Raw genomic sequence first — 27,764 nt, 5'->3', positions numbered from 1 at the left:
TATGTAACAATGTGGACGGGTCTGGGAGGGAGGTGAGTGACAAAGCTGGGAAGGCCCTTCTTGGGGGGATGCGGTGGGTATTGACCAAGACAGGCAGGGAAAATGCAGCCTTCCCCTTGTTCTGTGTAGTTCCTTTTGTAACCTGAACACAGGCATGTCCACGCCCCACCCCTGAAAAAAACATCTCAGAAAGGACACAGATGGCTAACTAAGGACTTTATTTCAAACAAAAAAATAAAAAATTGAGAGCTAGCTCCCTGGGTGTGGGGAAGGGATCAGGGCAAGGGATTCCCCGAGGCTAGGCCAGTACCCTCAGACTGGAGGGGCCGTGATCATTCCCTTCCTCACTTCTGGGATGGGGGACCTCAGCAAGGGCAGGACCCTATGCCAAAGCCCACCTACCCAGGGGAACTCGGGCTAGGGCTCAGTCCCTGGAGGGGGCAGTCAGGCAGCAGCACGGCCAAAGGCCAACCACAGGATCAAGTCCTCAGTACCAAGAACCTACTCTTTTCTTCCTGGGACCCAGAATACATGAAGCGGATGGCCTGTGGAAAGAACCTCTCGGACCCTGGTGAGGAGAAGCGAGGCCCCAGCGCCCCCCACACTTATCACTTCTGTTCTCTGGAGGGCAGTGAGTCCTGGAGTCCATCAGGTGGTAATACTGACACAGCTGGGGTGGCGGCAAGGAAGCTCCAGTCAGTCTGGACCCCGCAGCTGGCTCTCCCCACCCGCCCCGGCAAGCTCTACGGTTACCACATGATCCTTTGTATGTCTTGCCTTCCACTCCCCTTGGTGGATGGCTGCGGGGGTGGGGCTTCCTGGCTTAGGGTTTCTCCAAGGGCCTTCCCAGGGAGGGTCCCCTGAACCCCCCCATCGCGCTGGGGCCTGAAGAGGAGGGCGTCACATGATGCCGTTGGTGAGGTACTGGAAGCCGTCGTAGAGTTTGGTGGTGATGGACCGCATGCTGCCGTCCACCATCTGCTCCACCAGCAGCTGCAGCTGCTCCTCGGTCATGCTCATGTGGAACCTCTCCTTGAGGTTGCGGATGGTGCTGGAGCCATGGAAGCAAGGGAGCTGAGAGCCTGGGGGCAGCAGCGAGGAACAGGGTCACATGAGGAAAGGAGGGAGGCGCAGTGTAACAGGAGAGAGCCAGGCTGCCTGCTGCCCTGCCCTCCCTCTCAGATCCCTGACAGCGTGCGTGCAGGTCTGCTTGGGCAGAGAACGGAGGGCCGGCGAGAGGCCCTGTCTTGAGCCCCTGTTCATCCCACACTCCTAAGTGCCTCTAGGTAAGGGCACAAGGGCAGAGGAGGGCAGGGAGTCAGCACCGCATCTCCTCCAGGAAGGGTGGAGGGAGTAGTCTTAGGACCCAGAGGGAAGGCCAGGAAGTCTGGGGAGCGGGCCCTGAGCTGGGCACTTATCTGGTTGCAGGCCTCTGCCTATGCTACGTCTGACACTCACAGATGACCTGGGCCACCGTCATCACGGGGCCAGACGGGGATGCTCCTGAGCAACGGCGACAACCTGTGGGGTGGGAGCAGGGATGGGGAGGAGGAGACTGGCAGCTCAGAATGGGTGGACACCAAAGCCCTGAGGGGGAAATGGGGATGAGGGCCCAGAGAAGATGGGAGAGGAGGGATCCTGGACAAAAGACTATAGATGGCAAGGCCGTGAGGAAACAGCAGTGAGAGCAGATAGAGGAGAGAAGAACACAGCTCAGCTCTGAGCAGGAGTGAGTATGGCCCAGGGAAGGGGTCTGAGGATACATCAGAAGTCAGAGGCCAGGGGGAGCAAGGTGGTGACGGAAAACACCCGAGTTGGTGAAGAGCCAAGCAATGGAAGGAGACACTCAGAGCGGGACAAAGGATGGGGAGACAGGAAGAGACCAGGAGGCTGGAGATGGGACTCCTTTTTTCTCCCCCTCTTAGTGCACGTAGGAGGTAGTTTCTGTTGCCTCGGCCCTCCCACCCCCAGGACTAGCTGTCAGGAATCGGGAGGAATATGTGGAAGGAGAAGCAGGGCACTGGATCAGAGCTGGGAGCCCCACCCCCAGTCTTGAGGTGGAATCAACCTTCCGGAGGCTCCATGCCCCAGGGCCCCAACATAAAGGGAATCCCGAGGCACTATGGGTCCCACCCTGTCCCCGAACATAGGCTTTTCCCCGGCCCACCTTGCTGCATGATCTCGACGATCTGCACCACCTTATCCATGTGTTTCCGAGCTGCAATCAGCCCCTGCAGCATCAACATCTTGTAATAGTTGAACATGTCGCCATCCAGGCCGCCCATCACCTGCGAGGAGAGAGCTGTGTGCGCAAGGGAGCTCACAACTCCTCCCGTAGGTAAATGTGCCGAACTGTTACGTACCCACCTCTTACCAGGCAGGAAGCCTCCCAGGACATCCAACCTCACCCTGACTTATCCCGTTTCTGATCTGTTCCCACTTGCGGAGAGACTACCAGTTCCCCCTCCCATGACACCACAGTGAGGCACCTCTCCTTCCTCACTCACGTCCACAAACTCCGTGGTCAGCTTGAAGGCTGATGTCTCAAAGCCCAGGTTTCGGGGTGAGCTGGACAGGATGAAGCCAAAGTCGATGTGGATGATGTGGCCTTCTGCATCCAACAGGATGTTCCCATTGTGTCTGAGGAGGGGGCAGATGGGAGGAAGAGACAGTAGGAAGTCCGATTGAGGTGGGAGCTGAAGCTGCCACACACTGGCCACACGACACCAGGCAAGGGCCCTGCCACTTTTCCTGCTGAACTCTGGGTCCAACCCGTAGAACCCAAAGCTGGCAGGAGGAAGAAAGGAAATTAGAAAAGTAGACTGCTAACAAAGGCAATGGGGTCTCACTTGCTATCATTAACAATAACAGAGTTTTAAGATTATCCCCATTTCCCAATAATCGCGCTTCTAAGCACCCAATCCCAATCTAGTAAAGAACTGGAAAGCTAGAAAAGCCAGCCTCTGCACTCTGGCCAGCTGTCACAGAGGCCAAGCACTTGGCTTAGTGGGAGGCGGCCAGTTAACAACCTAATTACCTGTGTTTTGTTTGTAATTCCTGTTGGCCCACTGCAAATCAGAAACCCCACTGGAAGGGAACAGCAATCCCAGGCTGAGTGGAGTTTAAATGTAAAATAGTGTGGGGGCTTCAAAGAGTCAGCTTTAACTGTCTGGTAAAACCACTTATGTAAAAAAATTCCCAGGAGGCAATTCCTACAGGCTAGCTGCAAGAAGACGAGAGAGAGAGAAATCCCAGGTCTTTGTGATTCCTATATGAATGGCCAGTCGGAGGGGAAAAATTAACATGCTAAGCATGTGAGGCCTGGCCCATAAGGGACCTCCTCAGAGTCAAAAGAGGCTTTGTTAGGCTAAGAGCTCACTGTCTGAGGCCACCTTCTCTGGGGTCGGTTTGATTGGCCAAAAGAAGAGGGACAGAGGGATAACCCAGTCCCACCTGAGTCTGTACCCTTCTGGGGAAGGGTAACAAATTTAGCAACACTCAATCTTGAGAGCCAGAAAGCCCCAGATGTCCTAGTCCAGCCTCTCATTTTACAGGTGAGGAGACAAGCCCTGAGAGAAGAAACGACTGACTTGTGAAAGGCCCCAAGCCAGTGGATGAAGGGCAGTCACGCTTCCCTCCTTAACCGCTGCACTGCTGCAGGGCCCTCATTCTGAAACACTCGTTCGGGTGCCCCTTCACTGCTGAGACTTCTCTCCAGTGGATGAGTCCATTCAGGACTTAACTACCTCTATTCTTTTTTGAGTTATTATGAAAGATTTACCAGCTGCCCTTCTCTTCCTCCACTTTTAAAGGATGGACTCTCATCTTTTAAATATATTAGTTTCCTAAAGAAAAGCCCAGAGGCCTGAGTATCACCTGCTTCCCTGCCCCCACTTACTCAACGTAGGGGCTCAGGCTCTAGGCTCTCTGGGCCCTGGGTTCCAAATCCTGACTCTTGAGGGACAGTCTAAAGCTTGCAACCAAGTTTTACTCAGCCATAAAAAAGGAATGAAATAATGCCATTAGCAGCAACATGCATGGACTTAGAAATCATCACACTAACTGAAATAAGTCAGACAAAAAGATAAATATTATGGTAGAGTAATAAGTGAACTTATTTACAAAACAGGAACAGACTCACAGACACAGAAAATAAATGGTTACCAGAGGGGAAGGGAGGATAAATTAGGAGGGATTAACAGATACACACTGATATATATAAAATAAACAAGAATTTATTGTATAGCACAGGGAAATATATTCAATATCTTGTATTAATCTGTAATGGAAAAGAATCTGATAAAGAATATATATGTGTGTCTGTGTATATATATCCCTGTGACTCGGATGGTAAAGAATCTGCCTGCAATGTGGGAGACCTGGGTTCAGTCCCTGGGTTGGGAAGATGCCCTAAGCGACCCACTCTAGTAGTCTTGCCTGGACAATTCCATAGACAGAGGAGCCTCGTGAGCTACAGTCTATGGGGTTGCAAAGAATTGGACACGAGTAAGCAACACACACACACACACAGTTGTTTAGTCACTAAGTCGTGTCTGACTCTGCAACTCCATGGACTGTAGCCCACCAGGCTTCTGTGTATACACGCACACACATACATATATATACATAACTGAATCGCTTTGCCGTATACTTGAAACTAACATGATATTGCAAATCAACTATACTTCAATTTTAAAAAAGGTCAGGCAACGCAGGCACTTAACAGATACTAGATCTCTGATAAGCGGCTCCGCTGGCTAACCTTAATGTGCTGCCATGCCACTGGGAACCCTGGAAGCACAGGCCACTGAGCTAGTGCTTTCCCAGGACAGCTGCCCTGTGCCCTCTGAGAGGCACAACTCACAGCTGCAGTCCAGTACTGACCCTGAGTCACTGTCTGGAGACAGTCTTAAAAACAGGGCCTCAAGGGTGTAACAACCTTTGTGTGGTATGTTGTTCACCTATGTGCAAAGACGAGCTTCCTAAAGGTCACATGATACTGGCAGAAATGGCAGCTCTGGGCAAAACAACTTGAGTTCTGGAAATCACATGCCGCAAGAGGAGAATTCAGAGCTGGAAGTCTCAACTGTGTGTCCACCGTGTCTTTCACATTCATCTGCTCCTCTCTGCTCTCAGTCTCTACCACGGCCCTCACACCAGGCCTCATCACCTCTTGTTTGACAGCTGAAGGCCCACTGATCCCCCCTTGCCCCACAGTGCCACAGGGCACACTCGCTCAACACAGACTGGCTCACGGTGTTTCCTCTGCCTGCAGAATAAACCTCCTGGGCCTCATGAAGGCCCTACTAATCCAGCCTCAACTTACGTGACGTCACTGCTACTACTGTGCCATGCAGTGTGGCTCGTGCTTAAAAGATCTTGAGCTGTTTCCTCTGCCTGGAACATCCTTCCTTTTCCATCCACAGCTTTCTCTGTCCTCATTCTCCTTTGTCTTTCAAGACTCTGCATGCTCAGACCCCTGCTCCTCCCATAAATGCTTCACTTCTTTGCCCCTTGCCCTGGTACTTGTCAGTCTGCCTCCTTGCCTTAACAGCACAGGAATACATCTGTCTTGACCTAAAACATGTGTTTGTTTCATCTTCATATCTTGGCAGTGGAAGGTGGTGATGAATAAATGAGGAGACAGGAAACCCTGGAGAAAAGCTAAGGATGAGGGACAGGAATTCACCTACCTGTCCTTGACCTGCAGCAGATAGCAGACCAAGCAGTAGCCAGCACAACTCTGCACAAAATTGCGCTGGGCGCTGAGGAAGGCCTCAGTGGTGTAGCTGCCATGCTCCTGTAGGAAGTAATCGAGCAGGGAGAGCTGCGACTGCTTCTTCACCTGGTGTATGGACACAGCGTTGACCACCGGTTCAATCATGCCACTGTCGGCCGAGATCACGAGGATCTTGTATGGCTTGATCCACAGGGGTACTCGCTCCTGCTCCCAAATGGACTGTGAGGAAGCACACAGTGGCATTAAGACTCTAAATGAGAGGACGAGGCCAACATCCCTTCTGTTCCCAACCTCAGACAGTTCCCATCCTTGGTGGCCTTGGAATCTAGGCCACTGAGTAAGTAAAACCCTGTTATCCCACTGAGGACCAGGAAGTTCTGAAAGGAAATCCAGGGTCTGACCAGACGCAGGGTGGCATGTAGGAAAAGGCATCTTATAGAGAGAAGTTCAAAAGAGGGAGAGGGGAGAGGAGACCTCACTGTCACATCCCAGGCAGGGCAAGTGGGAGCTGTTAATCCCAGTTCAAACAACTGGGAAAAAAAGGAATCTTCTCCAGAAAATGAAGATATTTATATCAAGAACTGACTAAACAGGTGAATTTGCTTGTAGGCATCCACCCTGGGGGTCAGGGATTGACATCTCAGCCCACCGCAAACCACTTGCTGCAAATCAGTTGGGAGTTTTTTGATCTGTGATCAGAACAGGTGCCAGCCATAAAAGGGCCACAAGAGAGCGCTGTGGAGCTGCTCCTGGGGCTTTACTTCTAGGGAGAAGCACCAGCTTAGTTTAATGGAAATCCAACTTCAGCCTAGGCAGGAAGTTGGTCCCCAGCAGAGTTCCTGCAGAAGGACCTGTGTGATCACTTCACACATCTGTAGATGGGCTGAGTTTCCCTTCTTTCTCCCCCTCTTCTCTTACCTGCAGTTGCTTTAACACCTGGAAGGCCAACAGCTCCTGCCGAAGGTCATCCCCACACTTGACAATGACTGACAGGAGCCGCCAATTGGGGAGATGGCCATAAGGGGAACCCTCTCTAATGCGCCTGTGAAGAGAAGCAAAAAACTGTCAAGGGTGATTCCAGGCTGCCTTGGTGGTGCAGTGGTTAAGAATCTGCCTTGCAATGCAGGCGACATCAGTTTGGTCCCTGGTCCAGGAAGATCCCACGTGGGATCTTGCAACTAAGCCCTATGCCACAACTGCTGAGCCCATATGCAGCAACTACTGAAGCCCACACACCCTCAAGCCTGTGTTCCACAACAAAAGAAGGCACTGCAATGAGAAGCCCGCGCACCACAACTAGAGAGTGGCCCCTGCTCTCTGCAACTACAGAAAGCGCCCACGTGCAGCAATGAATACCCAGCACAGCCAAAAATAAAATAAAATACATTTAAAAAAAAAAAAAAAAGAGCAGGAGGTGATGCCAGGTTGAGGACAGAGACACAACTTCTATGAAAAATTCAAATCAAACCCCCCTCAAGGTAAGGACTCAGACTGCCGGAGGCCTGATGGATTTTTCAGAGGAGACTGACAGAATATGGAGGGTGGATCCCCACCCAACTCACCGCACTTTCTCCTGCCAGGGCTCTTTGAGAGCAACTGCAGAAGGGTCTTCTGGGTCTCGTTTGAAGGCTGTGGGGGTGTGAGCCAGCTGCTCCGAAAGGCGACGTCTAGCAGGAAGAAACTGTATCATTTGCTTGGAGGAGCTACCCCAGAGCCTCCTGTCCCTGTCTATGCTGGCATTTCCTGCACTGTTTCCTTAACTCTGGGCACACAGAGAGAGAAATCTGGGCTAAGATAGACTCATGGAAGGAAACAAACCACTGATAGCTTTGCTCACCTGGTGGTTTGTAATCATGTTAAATGCAGATTAGCAGCCCCTCCCCATTTTCCTACCAGGATTCTGCATCAGGACAGATACAGCTCCAGCATCTGTATTTCCCACACCATCTCCTCCTTCTCTGAGCAATGCGTCTTCCCAGACCCACTCTGGGAAATGCTCAGACCTTCCTCTGGTGCTTTCATTCCTTTGGAGTCCTTTTAAAATTTACTTTCTGTAGTAGCCCAGTAACTCCCCAACCCACACCTTCACTCCCTCTAGTTTGGTGGCATCAGGACAAGGACAGAGTGAGAGAGAAGCAGGAAGCTATAGGCTGACAGAAAGGATGGGAACAAAGAGACAGGTGGCGCCTGAGAGGGATGAGAAAGGAGGGGCCGCATGGTCTGGCCATACCGGATGTCACCTGCTGCGATGAACACAGGCTCCTTGCTTTCCTGGCTGGTGATGCTGTCCACGGAGAACTGGGAGATGTTGTCACAGCTGTTGGTGTGCACTTCAGGGAGCTGGGGAGAGCAGGGCACTGCAGGTCAGAAGCGCTGAGCACAGGCTGCCTCTTCCACCTCCTCTTCAGATCACCCTTCATGCTGCCCTCTCCACAGCATGACCAGTCCTCCCTTTCAAACTCTGCTCCAAGAAGCCTCCCCAGGTCATGCATCTCCTGGACCCTACACTACCTAGGTTCCCCCCTCCGCCCCCAGACCCTCTAGCAGTGTTTCTCAGTGTGTCAACTATAGCTGCATCAGAATGACCTGGAATGCTGCTAAACCACAGATGCCAAGCCACCATCGATCTGAATTTAAATGACTGGGAATGGGATCTGGAAATATGAATTCCTAACAAAGCCTCCAGAAGACTTCCAATGCATTCAAGTTTGCAAACCACTGCCAGGATCATCACAGAAAGCTGAACTTTCAGCTTTATACTGAGAGCTCCCCAGGCCAGGAATGCAGTCTTCCTTAAGGTCCAGAACAGGCACTCTCCAGGCTAGGTTCCTCTGAGCATTTCTTTAAACTAAGCCATCCCATCTTTTATTCATTTTGGCTGTGCTGGGTCTCTGTTGCTGTGCAGGCTTTCTCTCGTTGCTGCGACTAGGGGCCACTCTCTAGCTGTGGTGCTCGGGCTTCTCACTGCAGTAGCTTCTCTTGTTGTGGCTCCGGGGCTCTAGAGAACAGGTTCAACACTTGTGGCACACGGGGCTTAGTTGCTTTGCATCATGTGGGACCTTCCCTGACCAGGGATTGAACCTGTGTCTCCTGCGCTGGCGGTGGATCTTTTTAGCACAGAGCCATCAGGGAAGCCTTAAGCCATTCAATCTTGTCTCCTCACCTCTCTCTATACAATGTCAGCCTCCAAGGCCCATGTCAAGCCCCTTCTTTTCTCCTTCCTTTGTGCCAGTGCGTTTCTCCTAACACCATTTGCCATTTCTGCACACTGCTATGTTGTGTGTCTTATACAGTTTTTTTTATTCTCTTAAATGTCTGCATCTGGTCTCCCCAATTGGACTGCCAGCTCAAGTAGAGTCTGCCTTTTCACAAAATGGAATCTGGTTGGGTCATAGTTCTAACAGAATCCTGTTCTGGATCCCTACAACCCCAGAACAAAATCCCAGTTTCTTTCTGCACCTTACAGGATCCTTCTTATATCTGGCCCATTTTGGCCTCTCCAGCCTCATTCTTTGGAGAAGGCAATGGCAGCCCACTCCAGTACTCTTGCCTGGAAAACCCCATGGATGGAGGAGCCTGGTGGGCTGCAGTTTGTGGGGTCGCTAAGAGTCGGGCACGACTGAGCGACTTCACTTTCACTTTTCACTTTCATGCATTGGAGAAGGAAATGGCAGCCCACTCCAGTGTTCTTGCCTGGAGAATCCCAGGGACGGAGGAGCCTGGTGGGCTGCCGGCTGTGGGGTCGCATAGAGTCAGACACGACTGAAGCGACTTAGCAGCAGCAGCAGCAGCAGCCTCATTCTTTACCACTCTTCATCTCACAACCACACATCTGAGCCACACAAAATTTCTTTCTTTTCTTAAAATGGGCCAAGCTCCCTTGTGTCTTCTGGTCTCTGCACGAGCTGTCCCCTCTGCCTGGAATACTTTGTCCAGCTAATTCCTACCTACCTCCAGGCCTCAGCTGAGATATTACTTCCTCCAGGAAATAGTCTGGGGTGTGTCCAACCCCAAGTCTCGAATAAGCGCCACCCCCACCTGCAGATGCTTCCCTGACACCGAATTCTCTCCAGCACAACCTGGATCACACCACACTACATCTACCTGCTGACTGGCCTTGTTCTCTCTCCTATTAGGTCACAAACTCCTTGCAGGCAAGAGCCAAGCCTTGTTTACTAGCACACAGCACTCAGAGTGGGCAAAAAGAAGGCCCTCCAGAAATATTCCTTGAACGAACAAACATGACTTATTCTTCTTTGCTTTATATAGCAGGTGTTCAATATACATTTTGATTAAGTTTTCCACTCTCTCCTGGGCTGAGAAGTTCCTCCTTACGTTAAGCCTAAATTCTTCTTGCGGGAAAACAAGCTCCACCTGAATCTATTCCAGACTAGACCTATTCACTGCTTCCCCTATCACCCCTGTCACCAACTACCCAACTCATTTGGGCATTTGCTCCAGCCTGCCTCAGGGAGTAGGAGAAGGCAATGGCACCCCACTCCAGTACTCTTGCCTGAAAAATCCCATGGACGGAGGAGCCTGGTGGGCTGCAGTCCATGGGGTCGCTAAGAGTCGGGATGACTGAGCGACTTCACTTTCGCTTTTTACTTTCATGCACTGGAGAAGGAAATGGCAACCCACTCCAATATTCTTGCCTGGAGAATCCCAGAGACAGAGGAGCCTAGTGGGCTGCCGTCTATGGGGTCGCACAGAGTCGGACACGACTGAAGCGACTTAGCAGCAGCAGCAGCAGCCTCAGGGAGTGTTGTGTTGTCTCAAATACATTGAAAGCGCCTGGCGAACAGGTCCTATGCCCAGTACTACTTCCTTGGAGCTCCCTCACCTCCACCTGTAGCTCGCCTATGTCATCCACCGACCAGGCCTCGTCATCATTGTCATAGTTGGGCACAGTGCTGAAGCTGCCTGCCCGCTGCTCGTGGGTGATGCCGCATTCGGGCAGGTTCTCCACAGAGCGGGTGCTCCGAATCCGGTTCTCGGGGATCCGAGCGGGGACGCTAGTGGTGTCAAAGTTTTCACATTCGAGGGCCTCCACGTAGATCAGGTAGGGAGCCTGGGGTGGTGAGAACAGTATTTGTGATGTCCCTCCACCACCGCTCCCCAAGACCACAACCCTGGTAACACAGTTTGTCCTGCCACTGACCCCTGTACCAGCCCACCTCCCTCAGTCCCCAGACACCAGGAATGTCCTACTGAGGGCAGGAACGGATCCTATGAATACATATGTAAGAGTCTGGCTGAGAGTATATAGTCTAGCAAATGTTCAGCTGAGCTTCAAAATGTACAGAGGGTGCACCTGACCAAAACACCCCAAACTATCAATTACCACCCATCAGAGAGGCCTGAATGCCTCTGTGGGCTTGTCCTCAAAACAGAAAGACTACGAAAAAGCTGGGCACTGTGCCAAACAGGATTCTAATCTTCAATACGTCTTCTGGAAAAAACAAACATCTGAACCATTAGTACTCATTTCAACCAGCATACTACTTCAGCTAATTCTCTCCAACGTGAACTGGGCACCTTTCTCTCCTTCTCTCTGCCCACTGTGATCAGAAAAGGTCTTAGAAACAAATATTTCTCTACTTTTATTGTTGCTGTACCTGGAAAGCCTAAGAGCTATGGAAGGGCTGGAGAAGAGCTCCCAGAAGGACTAGAAGGTGGTGAGGAGAGTGGCTCTCCTCTGAGACAGAGCAGGAGGCAAGCTGAACACATTAGGCCTCTTTGGTCCAGAAAAACGAAGCCCAAGAACAGGGATAGGCGGGCCCTTGGAATCACAACAGAGCAGAGGTGAAGTCAAGGCTGACAGGTGCATATGAGCTATGGAGGAGTCCAGGATGCCAGGGGGGCTTCCCTGGGCCTGTACACAGCCACGGGAGTAGAGCCAGATGAGGGGTCTGGTTGAGGCCCAAGCCCACCTACCTTGTCCTTAGAGTTGAGGACGACAGCCTGGGTGTGGGGCACACGGACCACGTGGTGGTCGAAGCCGGCAGTGGGCAGCCAGACTCGGGCGGGGAGCTTATGGTTGAGCAAGGAGAGCTCTGAGATCAGCCGCTGTGTCTTCTGCTCCTTGGTGGGGAGCGTGGCCAGCCGCTTGCCAATTGCCATCAGGGACTTGATGAATTCTCGCTCAGGAGCCAGTCTGACGGGCTACAGGGGGTGGGGTGAAGTAAAAGACGGTGAAGAAACCATAGAAAAAAGTGGTCCTCCCACTCAGTCACGACTAGCCCCGCAGGCCAGGGGTCCCAGTGTCTCCAGTACTCCAGGGAAGGGATACCTTTTGGCCCTCTCAGGAGATCCCACCCGTGCCCATCAACCTGAATTGGGAACAGGCAGAAAAGCAAGCACTGCCCTCCTTTGCAGGCTGTTTCTTGACGGGAAGGGGGTGTGTGACTCCAGGCCACTCGGTGCACCCCACTTCTCTTGGACTTGAGTTCCCGAGGAACTGTCCCAAGGCTTCCAGACGGACAGGAGGATGGCATCCAGAGAGGTCAGCCAGGGACCCAGACGGAAATGCTGCTCACACCTGAAGCGCTTCACCCATCTCAGCAACGAGGCCATCCCTCTCCCTGCAGGATCCCTGGGCTGGGTGTCCAGCAGGCCCACAGAGCTCCAGAGGGGAGCTGTGAATCAGCACCTCCCCTTTCAAAGGAGGATTCAGTCCAGTCAAGTGACTTTCGCTGCTTCCACGGCACCCCCCTGTCCACCCTACAATCTCTCACCGAGGGTCAGTGCGCATGCAGGGTATGAGGCAGGATGAGCAGACTTTGCACTAATGAGGGAACAATCAATGGGGAAAGAAAAAGCAGATGGAGGCTGGGAGGTGTGCACAGGTGGGTGGAGAAGACAGCTCCTTTCAGGCCCTGGTGCTGGCCCTGAAGGCCTGTCTTTCTCAGTGATTCCTCCTTGGATCCTCTTCCCCTACCTCTCAGGGACTAGGCTACCCACATTTGCTCCCTTCTGTGGGCTTGGCTGCTCACGCTGGGCACTGCATTCTCAGAAAGGGCAAAGTCAGTGTTGGGAGTCAGGTGGGGATGGGGAAAGAGATGGGCTCAGCTAGACATGGAAAAGGGCTCCTTTCCCAGCCTAAGTCCTTCCACCTTAAGAGGCATTTTATCAAGATGGGCACCCAGCTCCCTGGCCCATCTCTCCTCAGCTAGGCAAGAACAGTATCTCTTCCTCAAATAGAAACAGTAGTATCTCACTCACCAGGCTTCTCTCCCTCTTCGTGTGTCAAGCTCAGTTTCCCGAGTGAGAATTTCTACCCTCACTCCCTCACATTGCCATAAAGAGCTTCTTTGGAAAGCTGGGCACTACCAGGCCCACCTCTGCATGTGCTCAGGGCCAGGGTTCAAAGGCACAGCTCAGCTCTCAGGCTCTACCCACAGGGGACCGGCCCAGGGCCCCACACAGTAATGAAGACCCGGGTGTCTGAATCAGTCAGGAATGCTTCGGGAGGCAGAGTCGAAAAAGAGATAAAGACAGGAAGACAACAGAACTAGCCCTCTGGTCCCTGGAAATATCCTAGGGGCTTCAGAGAGAGAAAGAACAGAAGAGGAGATCTGGAGACTCACTCCTTCATTCATCCTGATCCCCTAATCCATCCACTCAGGTGGCAAACGGTCATGGTCCCAGAGACCCTCCACCCCAATCAATTCATAGTTATTTCAGATTAGAAACAACAGAATTCCTTCCCATCCTCAATTCAGCCTTTGTTAGGTCAGCATGTTGGAAATATGACCCCAGGCCTCGAGAGAGAGGCACTGCCACATGGGAGGAGATAGGAGTCATGACTGAAAGGGGATCAGCACAGAACAGAGAAAACCGATTGGGAAGACAAATCAAAAGTAAAATGTAAAAGAATCATCCAAACTCCCAGAGGGTCCAGCATTTCCTCTCACGTCTCTGCCCAGCAACAAGGTCCGAGACCCTGTGGGACTGGAGGGTCAGGGGTTAGTCCAGAGGGAACAAGAAAGGAGAATGAGGGTTATGAAACATCCTGGGCAGGGGGCTGGGAAAGGGAAGAACTCAGACCTGGAAGAAATGTGAAGTTAAAAAGGAAACTGGTGTGGGGAGGCGCAACGTTCCTTCAGGCCAAATCCTATTTGCTTCTCCAGTCAGCTCACCCAGCATGGGGCCTGGCATTCGGAAGACACTGAGTAAGTATTTGATGGTCTGACGGCAGAAGCCACAGGGAAAGGGTGCTGGGTGGGAGAAACAGGATCCTGGGGGTTTCTGCCAAGCTGCTCTTGGCTTTAATCCAGGGATAAATTCTACCTCTCTCCCAGCTGTTTGCTCTAGAGAACCAGGAGCTGGGGGCTGCGTTGCACTGCAACCCAGCTGTCCTGGGAGAAGGATCAACTGAGCCCCCTCAGCACTGGCAATGAAGAACAGGGGCTCTTCCAGGTCTCAGAGGCCTGGGAGTGAGGGGCTGGAGTCCCAGGAAGAAAAGGCAACTTATAACTCCAGCCTTGACCTGGGGACTCAGAAGACCTGGGGACGGAGAGGAAATGCGGCCATGGGGGGAGCCTGCCACCCAGTCCCAGCCTGGCCCCACTTACGGAACTGAATGAATTATCAATACTCTCGGTGCTGGAGGAGAGCTCCTGGGAAAGGGCCGGAGGGCAAGGGGAGAAGAAGGGGGCAGGGAGGGAAGGGAGAGAGACAAAGGCAAAGAATTTAGCTCCAACCTGGATCATAACTGTTTCTCTTATGTAGCTCTACCTTTCTGCTTTAATGAAAGAAAGTCAGCCCAAAATGCCACTTGCCCAGATTCTTGACATTGTGGAAGATACTAGAAAGCTAGCGTAGACCTTGAGGTCAGAAGGGTTGAAGAGGTAGTGGCCTCTGCTTTTCATTTCCTGCCCTTCTGTTCTTGCCTGCACAAGTCTTCCTTCTAGGAAAAATTCCTACAGCTGGATCTGTCAGGGAGGCAGGTACCTCGATGCTGCAAAGCTTTCCTGCTTCCTCGGTATTCACCCACATGCTCTCAACCAACCCCTTCTCCATGGAGACCACCATTGAGACTGAATATAACAAGCTGCATGGCTCCCATACCAGAAATCCCACGTTCCTCCAGCTTCTTGGAGATGTCAAGGAGGATGCAGAAGAGCTAACCTTTCAGTGCCAGGTACATCTCCTCTCTAATCAGCCTCAGTATCACCCTGGGAAACCCAATCCCACCCTTGAATCATGTGATGAGGGCTAGCAGGGACCCAGGAGCAGGAAACGTCTGTGCTAGGTGCTGCTGGGAGTTAAGGATGAGTAACTCTCTTACCTACCAAACTTCTGTAGGCCTCCGATCAGGCTGTTTCATGTGACACTTGATAAACTACAATTTTTGGATCTAAGTTGAGAAGCCAGGTCCCAGCTGAATCCATCTGAGAAAGCTGAGTGGCTGGCTGCTCCACAGTAGCCGTCCTAGCCCCAGTTCAGGAGAGTTAGCTAAAACCCACCCCATTCCTATGTCTTACTAGCGTCTGCGAGTAAAACAGGGCCAAGGACTGGCGCTGCAAGTCACTGAGTGGCTCCGGGGCACTCGTGCACAGGCCCACCCTGGGTTCTGTCCACCAAGGTCTCCCAGGACAGGGAGAGGGGCAATGTGGGTACACGGCACACAGGAAGGGAGGGTCCTGGACTCAAGAGACAAAGTCAAAGCCGCTCCCAGGGCAGGAGGGCAGTGGTCACTGAGCTACTCTGCAATCAGAATTTCAAGCAGCCACTTAATTCAACTCCACGGTTTACTTTCGATTCCAGCTGGAGGCCCTCTTGTCGGGTCTTTCTTTAAAGAATCTGGGAAGAGTGGCACTTTGAAGGAGAAGTCAAGCTGAACACTCTCCCAAGGCCGTAGCTCTTCTGCTTGAGGGGGAGTGGTGGTGGGAGGGAGCACCAAGGCAGCGAGGATGCTCAAGTTGATGATGACTTGCTGGCTCAATCTCTACCCAGGAGTTGGGTGGGGAAGGAACAGTAGGCAGGATATGGTTCCACAAGCCCTGCTCCAGCTGCTTCTACAGACAGGATGGTCCTGTCTGACTCATTAACAGCCTTGGGGGCAGTGTGATATATCGTGAACTGCTCCTCTCTCCTCTGGAGACTTGAGTCACTCAAACTGAGTCAGCTCTAAGGAGAGAAGCTTGAGGCCAAGAAGCTGACATCACACTCTATCGGGCTGGAAGGCCTCCTGGGCTTCCAGTGTGATATGCAGATTTCTCTGTACAAAGGTTACAGCCCTGAGAAGACAAGGCTGATCTACAGTACAGGGGGAACGTGTCGGGTGGGGGTAGGATCTAAATCGCTCTGTTCGCTGAGCCCCCACCCTAGGCCAAAATATTTACCAAGTGGGTACAACTGGAAAGGAAAACTACCTGCGCCACTAAAGAGCTCCCTGACGAGGCTGAGAAAAACTGAAGGGCTGGGCTGGGGCGGGGGGTGGGAGCGGGAATGGGAGGAGATGGGAGAAATCAGTGCTGGAGCCCTTTACTTGTAGGGGAGAGTGTAGATTCCTCATTAAAAAATAGAACCCTCTGTGAGATCTGGGCAGAGAAGCACTCTGCTGGGAGGCCCTAGGCAGGAAGAGACTGTATGAGCACCTGGGATTCTTCTTGGAGGCCTCGCTTCACCCTCCAGAGGGTCCCTGCTGGTGGTGGGAGCACAGTATTAAACTCAGAACCCACGGGGAAAGCCAGAGAGGGCGAGCAGGGTGTCTCTCCTTTGAGAGTCTCTGTTCAGACCTTAGATAATCATGTGTTTTGTTTCAGAGAGCTGTATACTTCCTCCTCACGTGCAGGAATCAACATTTCAGGAGAGTCACCAAAAAACCACTAGAACTAATAAATTCAGTAAAGTTTCAGGATATAAAATTGAAGAGTCACAAACCAAGCAACTTCCTGGATAATGGGATCTCCCTACTACCTTGTAAGTTCCTGGAGGAAAGGACAGCATTCTATCCTACACCCCTTCTGCCTTCAGCACAGGCTCTGCTGTGGACAAGCTCAAGAACTATAGGCTGGGTGAACGAATGTTGCATGACAGGGGAGGGGGACGATCAGAAGAAAGAAAACCAGTGCTTGGGAGACAAAGGCCTTGAAAGATGTATCTTCAAAAAGTCAAAGGGGTCTGGAGAGACCTCTTGGCTGAAGGCTCCAACGCTTAGGCTCCTGGTGACTCTCTCGCAGCTCCTGGGGAGCCACAGGGGACTCTGGTGTCTCTCTCTGCTAGCGTCATATAACCTGGGAGTGGTGTCTCCTTTCGTCCTGGATCTACTGACCCGAGAAACAGGAGCCAGGTTGGGAAGAATGGCAGCTGGAGGGGCCGATCTAGAGGACTTAAGCAACCACAGAACACCTGTGTCTCAGCGTCACCCCAAACCCCATCCTAGGCAGCAGTGGGCTGCAAGGGGGACTAAGGATCAGCACGGAGGACAAAAGGCTGAGGCCTCCGTTTTCCTGGTCCTAGGATGAGTACTACAAAATGCCTGCGGAGAAAAGCCAAGAGGCGCCTGACACGAGGCACCGAGGGATTCACTTATAGCTGCTCACACTCATACCACTACAGGCTTGACCCCAAGAGGAGCTCCCAAACCCTGCACGACCTTAGTCCCACCAGCTCTGGATGATTCCTCTTGCTCTGCCACAGCCTCCTTTCATGACCCTGGGCTTCCTGCCAAGCTCAACCGGAAATGAAAATGGTCCATTCTGGTTCTGAGAACAGCTGGGCCCTGCCTGTGCATGGGCGTGGAAACCTTCATGGCTAAGGCCTAGGCTGTTCTTCCCTGTATGGACTCTGACAGCTGAGGCTGGGTGTGACAGACACTGGTTGAGAGACTTGAGGCAAATCATCCAACCTCTCTGTTTCCTCAGTGGTGAAATAATACCTGTCTCTTAAGGCTGTTGCGAGGATTACATGTAAAATATTTGACATGGTGCTTGGCACGCACTAAGTGCTCAATAAATGTTAGCTCCTTTAGTTTCCCCATTATCGTTACAACACCAAATTTCCAGACAGACCAGGCTCTGTACTCTCGTTCCCTCCTGCCTTTCCCTGCCCCAGTCACTGACCTCTCTTTACTTGAAAGAAGTCCCATTGTATCAAAACTGTGGGTGGGTTGTGGGCCCCAGAGAGGCAGATGCCAGCACCATGGCTACACGCATTCTCCAGCAAGTGCAAACGCCTCGGTCTTTTCTCCCTTCTTCCCTAAGGCTAGGCTGGCAGCCAGATGGGAGCCTGGGGGGTGGGGAGTCAGGGGTGGGGTGGGGACTGGCGGGCCATTTTCTGGCTGGGACATCAGGTAGGTCACTAACACTTGGTTGTTCACAGGGCAAGTGTCCCTGCTCTCTGTCCAGCTGTGGAATAAATGGTGTGCATGAAGCCTGGCGTGCAGCATCCATGGGGTCGCCAAGAGTCGGACACTGAACAACGTGACCAGCTGATGGCTTATCTCACCCCACTCTGTATCCTAAACGGGACACCCCAACTGCTGCTTTCTCTTCTCAGGCTTCAGGTCCTTGACTCGACACTGGGTGTGCCCAAGATTTACTCTGTATCAGGAATGCCTCCCTCTCCGTTCTGTGCTTCTCCCAAATGATATGGGAAAGAGACAAGCAAGACAGCCCTTCCCCCAAGGAAAGGCAGGTGGGAAGGCATTCTGCAGATGCCTCAGTGATAGGGAATGAACCTTACCCTTATGTCAACAAGGAGCAGGATCTCCAGGGAGTGAGGAAGAGGGATTATGAAGAGCAGTGGCCAGGAGAATGAAGCTGAGGGTCTGCTTATCATCTCCCCTCCCCCAGCACACACAGAATTCACACACAGAACCCCTTTTTCTCCCTGCCATGGTTGCTGCTCTGAGAGGTCCTGGTAGATATCCCAGGGTTCAAGTCAGGCTGGGGAGGGTCTCTGCCTCAGTTCTCAGGAAGTAAGAGGATGGCAGTGCAATTTAGTAAAAACCCACTGGACAGTCAGGAGTATCAGCCTTGCTACTAAGCTATACGCCCTGAGGCAAGTCACTTTATCTCCCTGGGTCTCTGAGTTCTTCCTTTGTAACACGAGGCAGCTGGAATACATGAATCCTACGGTCTTTTTCCATTCTAACATTCCATCTTTAATTGGTGAAATGAAACAGAGGGAAGGAGCGAAACGGAGAGTAACCCTGAACCAGACATCCTGTCTCCATGCCACCTGGCTTGCCCCTTCGTCCCGCCCGGGAATTTTACCTCATCCTCATTCTCCACTTTAGGGTTGCTGGCTGTTCGTTTCAGGTTGCTGCTGAGACTGATGCTGGCGGTGGCATCTGACTTAGAGCGCTGGTGGGTCCTTTTTGAGGGAGACAGTCCTGTGTCAGGGGCTGGGCTCAAGGAGGGCAGCTCCCTCTTTCGGTGAGCAGGCTTCAGCTCATCTGAGAGGATCAGCTTCCGCAGCTTGGTCCCACGGGAGTGTCGCTGAGTGGAAATGTGCATGTCTGAAGAGTAGGCCCCCAGCAACAGGGCACACTGGAGGGAAAAGTTAATGCTCTGGCGGCAGCGGTGGACTATGTAGGGCTTGATGGCATCACCCACGTCCTCGTCCATGTGGATGTACATGTTAAGCAACTGGGGCAGATAGAAGTCCACATCCTCATTACGAAAGCAGAAGAGCCGGTTGCCGATGTAGGCCTGCACTCCAGGCTCCTTGGAGTTATACAGGTATGAAATAGCCATGGAGATGTCAAACAGTTTCGACTCAAACAGCCTCAGCAGCCAAGACTGTTTGGCGGAGTTGTTCTGCCGCCGCCTTCTTGCTCCCTTGGCTGTGCCTGAGGCCACCGTGGCCCCCATCTCATCTTCCTCCTCCCTTATCTGGGCGGGTGGGTCGTCCAGGCAACGGATCTCGCTGTCCACACCATCCCCATTGACCAGCTCCAGTGCGGTGCCTCTGCTAGAGATGGCCACGCCTCCATGCAAGAGCTTGACTTTCTCCAGCACCTCCTGGCAGGCCTTCTGGGCCACCTCAGGGTCAATCACCGAGAGCTCCCCGACCCCCTCCGTGATGACACTTAGCAAGGAGCCCCCATTATTCCCTGGCGGGCCAGGAGCGGGCTCGGAAGGTGGCTTCAGCGGGGCAGGCTCCACTACCGTGTCTCCCATGGCCACAGCCAGACTTGGAGCTTGCAAGCTAGAGAAGGAAGGAGGGAGAAAGGAAGAGAAAGGAAGACACACACACACACACACACCATTAGTGGTGCCGACGTCAGGCCTGGCCCGCGCCAGGAAACCTTCCCAGGCATCCCCTCTTTAAGTCTTCTGGGACTCATTCAAATGAAAAGTCATCCCCTCCCAGGAAGCTTACCCTGACTCCTCCTTCTACCTCCGATCCCCACATTACTCTTCACTCCTTCTGTGCTCAGTTACTCATCTTAGCCTCTGTTCTTAACTCATATTTGCCAAATGTTGCTTTATGTGTGTTATGTTTATCTAGGTTTACAAATTCTTCAGAGAGACTGGGAAGCAATTCTGGTCTTAATTCTCTTGTCCCCAACTCTTCAAATGCTCTTCTCCCTCCATGTTCTTCCCATATCTCCCTCAAATGCCTTGCCAGTATCCTTTATTTTTTCCTCTTTAAACTGTATTTTCTTCCTCATATAACACTCCATACACAGGTCCTGAATATCTCACCTTTATTTAGCGCTAAAATCTTGATGTGTTTTTCCAGTTACAGATACTTTTCTTACCTTCCCTTTTAGACTCAAAGCACCCAAAAAATAATGGCCAGCAAACACACCAGGCTTTACTGAGAAGAAAATAGCTCAGAAACATCCATCGTCAACCCTGCTGAGGTGTGCCACTTCTCTGCTCGTCTGAGGACATGACATCATGCTCCCTTCCTCCAGTGCTGTGGCAGCTGAAGGATAGTGGAAAAACTCCTGCACTTGGACTCAAACAGGCTGAGATTCAAAATCCTGGCTCTGCCAGTATGTGTGTAAACTCAGGCAAACCACCTATCTTCTGAGTTTGTTTCCTCAACTGTAAAATGGGAAGAAACATGTCTATTTCTTAATGTCACTGTGTATTAACAGAATGAGTAACTTTATGTATGCAAAAGGAACTAACATATCTGTCCCTGGCACACAGCGTGTGTGTGTGTGTTAGTCACTGTCGTGTCCGACTCTTTGCGACCCTATGGACTGTAGCCCACCAGGCTTCTCTGTCCATGGAATTCTCCAGGCAAGAAAAGTGGAGTGGATTACCATTCCCTTCTTCAGAGGAACTCCCCAACCCAGGGATCAAACCCTGGTCTCCTGCCTCGCAGGCAGATTCTTTACTGTTTGAACTACAAGGAAGTCTGTACAGGCACACAGTAATACTCTACAAATGCTGCTGCTGCTAAGTTGCTTCAGTCGTGTCCAACTCTGTGCGACCCCATAGATGGCAGCCCACCAGGCTCCCCCGTCCCTGGGATTCTCCAGGCAAGAACACTGGAGTGGGTTGCCATTTCCTTCTCCAGTGCATGAAAGTGAAAAGTGAAAGTGAAGTCACTCAGTCATGTCTGACTCTTCGTGACCCCATGGACTGCAGCCCACCAGGCTCCCCCATCCCTGGGATTCTCCAGGCAAGAATACTGGAGTGGGTTGCCATTTCCTTCTCCAATGCATGGAAGTGAAAGTGAAGTCGCTCAGTCGTGTCCAACTCTTAGCAACCCCACGGACTGCAGCCCACCAGGCTTCTCCGCCGTGGGGTTTTCCAGGCAAGAGTACTGGAGTGGGGTGCCACTGCCTTCTCTGCTACAAGTGCTAGTTAAATCCTAATCACCTAAAAGGTTGATAAACAATGCACGTGCACACGCCTATGTTGTTTATACGGAGAGTGACTTAGTTAACATTTGTTACTCGAGACTCTTCCAAAACATTTATGTGAGCCCTCTCCTATCCCAACCCTACTTTCCCCCATCCTCATACACACACTCCAAGAACTGGAGGGGCTGTGAGAAGACAAAAAGGTATCAGGCTGGAGGCCACGTGTCCAGAATGTCCAAAGGAGAAGAAAACATACAATCAACAATCCCCCTCTGGAGGGATCAGAAGGAAAGTCAGTGAGAGGACACTTGATAAAAGCCACTGCCTGCCTAGAATGATTCTTCAGAGACTCACTAAATCCAGATGAGGAGAATCAGAGCAGAACAGGAGGAAATCTCAAAGCAAGGACTGGGAGAGGTACACTATATCAATGTCAGATTGACGTAGCTCCAGAGTCTGGCTGTAGGTAGCAAAGGACTCAAGAGGCCTCTTCACAAAAATACAAATAGCGTGAGGCCACGTCACACTCAAGAGCATGAGCAAGAGGAAGGCAGAAGCACTTGCGGAGCTGGAAGGCAGGTAATTTCCAACTGATAGTGGCATCAATGAACCTGATAAGTGGGGTTTGACCCTAGAGAACCCAAGTAAGTGGAAGAAGGCTCAAGACACAGATTCGCTAGTCACTCTGCAAAGCCTCAGTTTCCACCACTACTTTTTCAGGGCCTCTTCTTGAATCTCTGAAATTTTAAGACTCAAAGTCACCTTCATCTGCCCAACATATACAGTCCAGCTTGCTCTCCCCCAGCAGTCAACCACTAATGTTGTGCAGGAAGATGGATGGAGAACTCTTAAGCTCTCAAGGAGTATTAAAAAAAAAAAAAAGGCTACTTCAGTTTATTTTTCTCCTAACTCTGTCAAGCAAGAAGTTCATCCCCCAGTTAAATTTCTCTGATGCAGTCTGAGATTGGCATCAGCAAGAAGGTGGCGACTCTTTCACTATGCTCTTTCCCAAACAAGGCAGCGACCTCTGAGCAGCAGAACCGGCATGGGTGCCTCTGCCCACGTGGACCCGTCTCTACTCGCGACTGCGGGGTGCACAGGAAGAAGAAGAGGGAAGTGTTAATCAGTACCTGCTGCGACTCCGCAGCACACTGCACCAGAGGGCTCTCAAATTCCTCAAATTCAGCTGGGACCACTACTACTCTTTAGGTCTGCTTAGACACTCACACAACAGACTCAAATCACTTTATACAACCAACTCTTTTTTTTTTTTAATCTCTCTATGCTTGGCACATGATTCTTTTTTCCTCTACTCCAGAGATTTTCAAGACACCAAAAGCTCCTAAAAGACCACTTTTCAAAACTTCCAAGGGAAAAGAAGTTCAGACATTCTCCCACATACAGCATTTCAGATTTCACTAGCAAATGCAGACGATCTGGAAATGGTCACAACTGGGATTACTACTGGCACCAAGAAGGAAGGCAAGGAGGCCATCATTTCTTTTATCCCAGGGTTGAGCTGGAAATCCCATATCACAGTATTTACGGGACTTGCCCACTGAACAGAACAGGTCCCCCATTTGACAGCCTTTACTCCCCAGGGAACAGATAATGTCAAGAGGAGGAGGAAAAGCAAACTCCTCTCCTGTAAAGGGCAGCTCTGCCACTAGAAACCACCAAACTGGAGCCTGGCCTCCCTCCTGGCCTTCCTGAGTCTCAGGAACTGCCTGCCTCTGAAGCAAGTCATGGGGAGAAGGAGGAGCTGAAGGAAATGCAGGTTGTTTTGGCAATTTAGGCAATAAGAAATAAATGGATTTTTTAAAACCTAAATCCAGATATGGTGTTTAACATCAGTTAATTCATTCTGAAATGCAAAGAAAATATAGCTGTGATGAGTAACTATTCTAAAGAGAGTGAAAGCACTAGAAAGCAAAACAGGAAGAAACGGATTCTGTATTCACCACCTTTCCCCTTTTAAAAGTCAGAGAACAAGAAAAACCCCAGGGAAGAAAATCCAAACCTTTAATATCAAAAGACTCCTATGGCTCTCAAGGACACAGACAACTGAGGCTCCACATTTCACACTGGGAGCCTAAAGTGGCCTTCCAGTGAGGCTAGAAGGGAACTGAAGAGGTCTACCATGGCCCAGACCAGCAGCTAGCTTCTCGGAAAGGGGTGTGTGTGGGAGGGGGACAGGGAATGTTGACAACCAACTGGCTCCACACCTGATGTCTGGGCAAAGAAGGGAATCCTCAGGTGAGCATCAGAGGGCTGCTCAGGGCCAAGCAGAGAACAGCAGGGAAGGAGGACAGAGGTACACGTGCATGTCTTCTGTGATGGAGCATCCAAGTCTGCAGAAGGTTCTGGGGGTAGGGAATGCTACCACTTAACCTGGCTTCTTGCTTCTCATCACCTCAAAAGAATCTAGACAAACAACCCTCCACTGGCCTCCATGAAATGACTTGGTGGATTGGTCTCTGCTAGGACAAGGTGTAAAGGGCCCCAGATCAATTTCCTCACATAGTTAATCACCATCCCCTTCTTGAAATCTTTTTCCATGAATTAGATAAGCATGACTGCTTCAGATCAGTCCTCATGTTTTTAATATGTTCCTGTATTTTCATAGAATGACCCTTAAGAGATCATCTTATTTATTGCTCTACCTCCAAACAGAAAGGTGAGCTCAATTTTCCATCACCTTTTAAAAGATCCCTCTGGAAAAAAAAAAAGAAAGATCCCTTTGAGATGGAGAGATGGATCATATGAACTGGGAAAAAGAGTAGTGGAGTCAATATCTTCATCCTACAAGGGAGGTAGTTAAGAGACGCTATTAAAAGTTAATGGACAGGGTGGGAGGTGGGAGGGAGGGGACATATTACCTATGGCTGATTCACACTGATGTATGGCAGAAACCAACACAACATTGTAAAGCAATTATCCTCTAATTAAAAATAAATAATTTTTTAAAAAGTTAACGGAAAGGAGGTTCAAATATGTCATTTAAAGGTATTCAGGCTTCCAGTAGAAACAAAAACATATAAACACGAGATATGAATCTTCTAAAAGACAGTCTTCTTTTGTAATAATTCATAAACCAAACAACAAGAACAAATATTTTATCTAAAGCTCTGGCAATAACTTTCAGAGAGAAACACTAAACTAACTAAGAGGTTATCTTTAGGAGTAGGGATGAAGGGAAAGGGACTATTGATTTTCATCATAAATTCTTTAAGTACCATTGGATTTGTTTCCAAATGCACATCAGTCTTTAATAATAATTTTGAAAAAGAAGCTGCTCTTCAAAAGGGACTTCTAATCATCCTAAGCTGTCTGTTCTGCTCCTGAGGACTCCCTCCTCATGTCTCAAAGTCTAACTCAAACCTTTCTTTAAGGAGGTCTCAGCTCATCCTTCCCTCTTAACCTCAATGGTAAAAATGGAGTTTGAGTACAACCTTTGCCTTCTAGAAACACAGAACCAAGCAATCAAACAAGCTCAAGCCCTACCAGGAACCAGGTAAATGCTTACCCAAGGCCCCAAGGCAGAGTGGCATCAGGGGAAGGGAGAACAGTGGTCTCAGGGAAGTTAAGTCAATATTGAATGAGGCAGAGAAATCTGTTCAGGGCTCTAGAGCTGGTATAAGCAGATACCAGCCAGACAGCCCAAGCCAGCTCTGGGAGCCCCTGCTGTAACTGACAGATGGCAAAGAAAGCAACCTGTACACTCAGCTCTCTCTGAACTGTTCCTCCACAAGCTCCAAATGCACTTGAACTAGGCTCTCTCCAGTCTCATGCCACTTACTGAAAGGTCCCTCTCAAGCTTCTCCCCCAAATTAGACAATCTCAATTTTCTGCTTTGGATAGTGTTCAGCAAATGTGTTCTCACACAGTGTGGACCCAGCTCTGAGAAGGAAGCAGAGAAACTAGCAGGAATATGACTTCTCTTTAGGGGTGCTCCCAAGGAGCAAAGCTGCTCCTAAAAAGGGGACTTATGAGATCGGACACTGGCTGGCTAACGAGGAGGCAGACAAAGCGGGAAGTGGGACAAAGCAGCATGATTACTTTCAAACAGGCTTAGAGTAGGAAGATGAAGGGAACTTCACGTGTTCTTTTCACTATTGGAGGCCAAGAGAGAGACATGGCATACAGGTGAGCAACTAGCTTCCTAAGTCCCAACTCAATTCAACTGTTCTTTTCCAGCCAGATTCCTCAAAGGATTTTCCCACAAACGTACTTTACGCCTACAGAATCTGGAGTTATGGCTCAAGAACAAGAGGAACAGCAAAGCTGGTCAGCAACTTAAAGCAGTGGGGAACCAAATCAAGGCAGATCAAAGAGTCAGGCCCGGAGCTTGCCTTTCAAACTGATTTACTCCCATGGCTGGAGACTAGAAAGGTTCAACAGAGAGACCAGAATGAAGGAAAATTCTCAGAACTGAATCACTACTAATAAATACCTTGTGTCTGAGGAACCCTGTGTTTTGTAAACAAATAATGAAGTCAGATTTTTTCCCCCCACATTGTGCTATACGCCTATTACTGTACCTATGCCTATAAAGTGGACCATTTTCCCAAAACAAGTCACGCTAAAGGTCAAGTGAAGAAGTCACATCCTGAACCCAGGAGTCCTGATTTTCAATATACATGCTCTTTCCATTGGCTCACATTCCTTTCCCCAGTTACCCCCTGACCAAACCCACTCCAGGCCTAAGCTCTTACGGAATTAACCAAGACCATTCTAGTAAAGCCACAGAGAGTAAACCGATTCCTCTTAGGGGTGGGAAGACATTATACTCTGTGATCCCTCTAAGACAAGCCTAAAATTAAATTATCCAAAACAAAATTTCTCACAACCTCATTCAGTTTCCATGCAGGCCTGTTCATTCCTCCAGCAAAGTGTAATCTGATAGGAACTGCTTCAAACTTGCTCCATCCTTCTGAAACACCCTCTGTCCAGAGAAGAGCCTGAGACAGCTGAGGCTCCCCCCTCCTCCCAACACATCTTCTTAGCTCAAGGTTTAGCTGATCCTGAAATAAGTGGTATGTAAAGGCAGAGGGACAGAGAACACATAAAGACCACAGGCAAAACAATACCACAAGGATCAGCAAAACCCTTGAAACTCGAGGGAAGTGTCAAAGTTGGAAATCCTGAATGGGAAGGAGCACTGTCAGATCTCTCTTCTACAGGAACAAACCTCCAGAGGTTAGGAGATCTGAGGAAGGGTCGAGAAAAGCTAAAGAAAGTTACAGGAATCATTAAGTACTCTAGAGAAGAAAGGATTAAGGTCAAAGCAGAATGTAAACAGTACTTTGGGAATGATGGTGAGGGCCTGAGATCCCTTAAGGAGAAGGAATAGACAATTCTTGGAAGCCAGGAGCTGGGTGGGTGGGTGGCAGTGAGGTAATGGAATCAGAAGCAGCAGAGGAAGAGGTTCCCCACAGAGGCCCGGGAACCAGGGGCTGGGGATGCACAGAGACATCGGGGTTAAGGGGCAAAACAGGAAAAGGGATAAAGGCGGAGGCCGTGGGGAAAGGGGCTGGGGCACAGACAATGAGGAAAGACAAACAAGGATGGACCCTATAAAAGGCATCGTGATGTGGAAAGGCTTGACGACTTAAGATAATTCGGGACGGAGGCAACAGGGATAAGCGTGAGGGAGGGGGGAATCCCCGGCAGAGGGAGGAGCTAAACAGAAGAGGAAGCCAAAACGCAGAGGAGGACCCCAGGTTCGGGAAGAACGGGTGAAGGAACCCGGAGTGCAGGTGCCACCGGGAGGATAGTTTTGTAGTCGAACCCAGGTGTGGGGGCGGGGGAGGCTGTGCTGGACAGGGTGGGAGAGGGACCCCTTCACACACAGGGCAAGGGGCACTCACAGGGTAGGAGTCGCTTACCTCCGGGGGACCCCGGCGGAGGGGGTGCGGGCGGTCGGGGTCGGGCTGCCGACACCGCCGCCTCAGCAGCAGCGGCCGCTCCCGGGTTCCATTGGCCGCCTGCGCTTCCCTGACAGCGGCCGCGGCGGCTGCACCAGGCCCCGGCTGCGGGGCTGCCCTCAGCGCCGCCTGAGGGGGCCTTCGCGCTGCCGCGCGTTCGACCGGGCCTCACAACCTTCTCTTCCTCCCTCGCACCACCAGGATTAAAAATAAATAAATAAATTCCTCAGTAGATCTCGAGTTTTCTTCTGAATTCAGGCCCTTCGTGGGCTATGCTTTCTTGCTACTCCGACGCTCAGGACCCTACGGATCCCAT

The 27,764-nt window shown here is 50.8% G+C and overlaps 1 protein-coding gene across 2 annotated transcripts; it reads right to left on the bottom strand.

Moving 5' to 3' along the window:
• Positions 1-203: 203 nt before the first annotated feature.
• On the bottom strand, positions 204-27,764 carry PI4KB (phosphatidylinositol 4-kinase beta). Of its 2 annotated transcripts, XM_052636942.1 has the most exons (13): positions 27,410-27,764; positions 26,372-26,545; positions 18,967-19,903; positions 14,317-14,361; positions 11,678-11,905; positions 10,584-10,811; positions 7,971-8,080; positions 7,303-7,407; positions 6,659-6,782; positions 5,694-5,959; positions 2,508-2,640; positions 2,168-2,288; positions 204-1,082 (listed from the first exon to the last, which is right to left on the bottom strand). In XM_052636942.1, exons 2-13 carry the CDS (start codon positions 26,374-26,376, stop codon positions 901-903), a joined length of 2,484 nt encoding a protein of 827 aa, XP_052492902.1. In that variant the 5' UTR covers positions 26,377-26,545; positions 27,410-27,764; the 3' UTR covers positions 204-900. The 2 variants fall into 2 exon arrangements, with proteins under 2 accessions (XP_052492902.1, XP_052492903.1); XM_052636943.1 differs by lacking the exon at positions 14,317-14,361 and having other exon boundaries at positions 27,410-27,759.

This window comes from Budorcas taxicolor, chromosome 3 (genome assembly GCF_023091745.1).
Source record: "Budorcas taxicolor isolate Tak-1 chromosome 3, Takin1.1, whole genome shotgun sequence".
Lineage (NCBI taxonomy): Eukaryota > Metazoa > Chordata > Mammalia > Artiodactyla > Bovidae > Budorcas > Budorcas taxicolor.
This window is presented reverse-complemented; position numbering and strand designations above follow the sequence as displayed.

Coding starts and splice junctions, on each gene's coding strand:
- PI4KB (XM_052636942.1), bottom strand. Junction 11,906..14,316: donor TTGATAATTCATTCAGTTCC/GTAAGTGGGGCC, acceptor CACCCCCTGTAG/CCCGTCAGACTGGCTCCTGA. Junction 8,081..10,583: donor TAGGCGAGCTACAGGTGGAG/GTGAGGGAGCTC, acceptor TGCTCTCCCCAG/CTCCCTGAAGTGCACACCAA.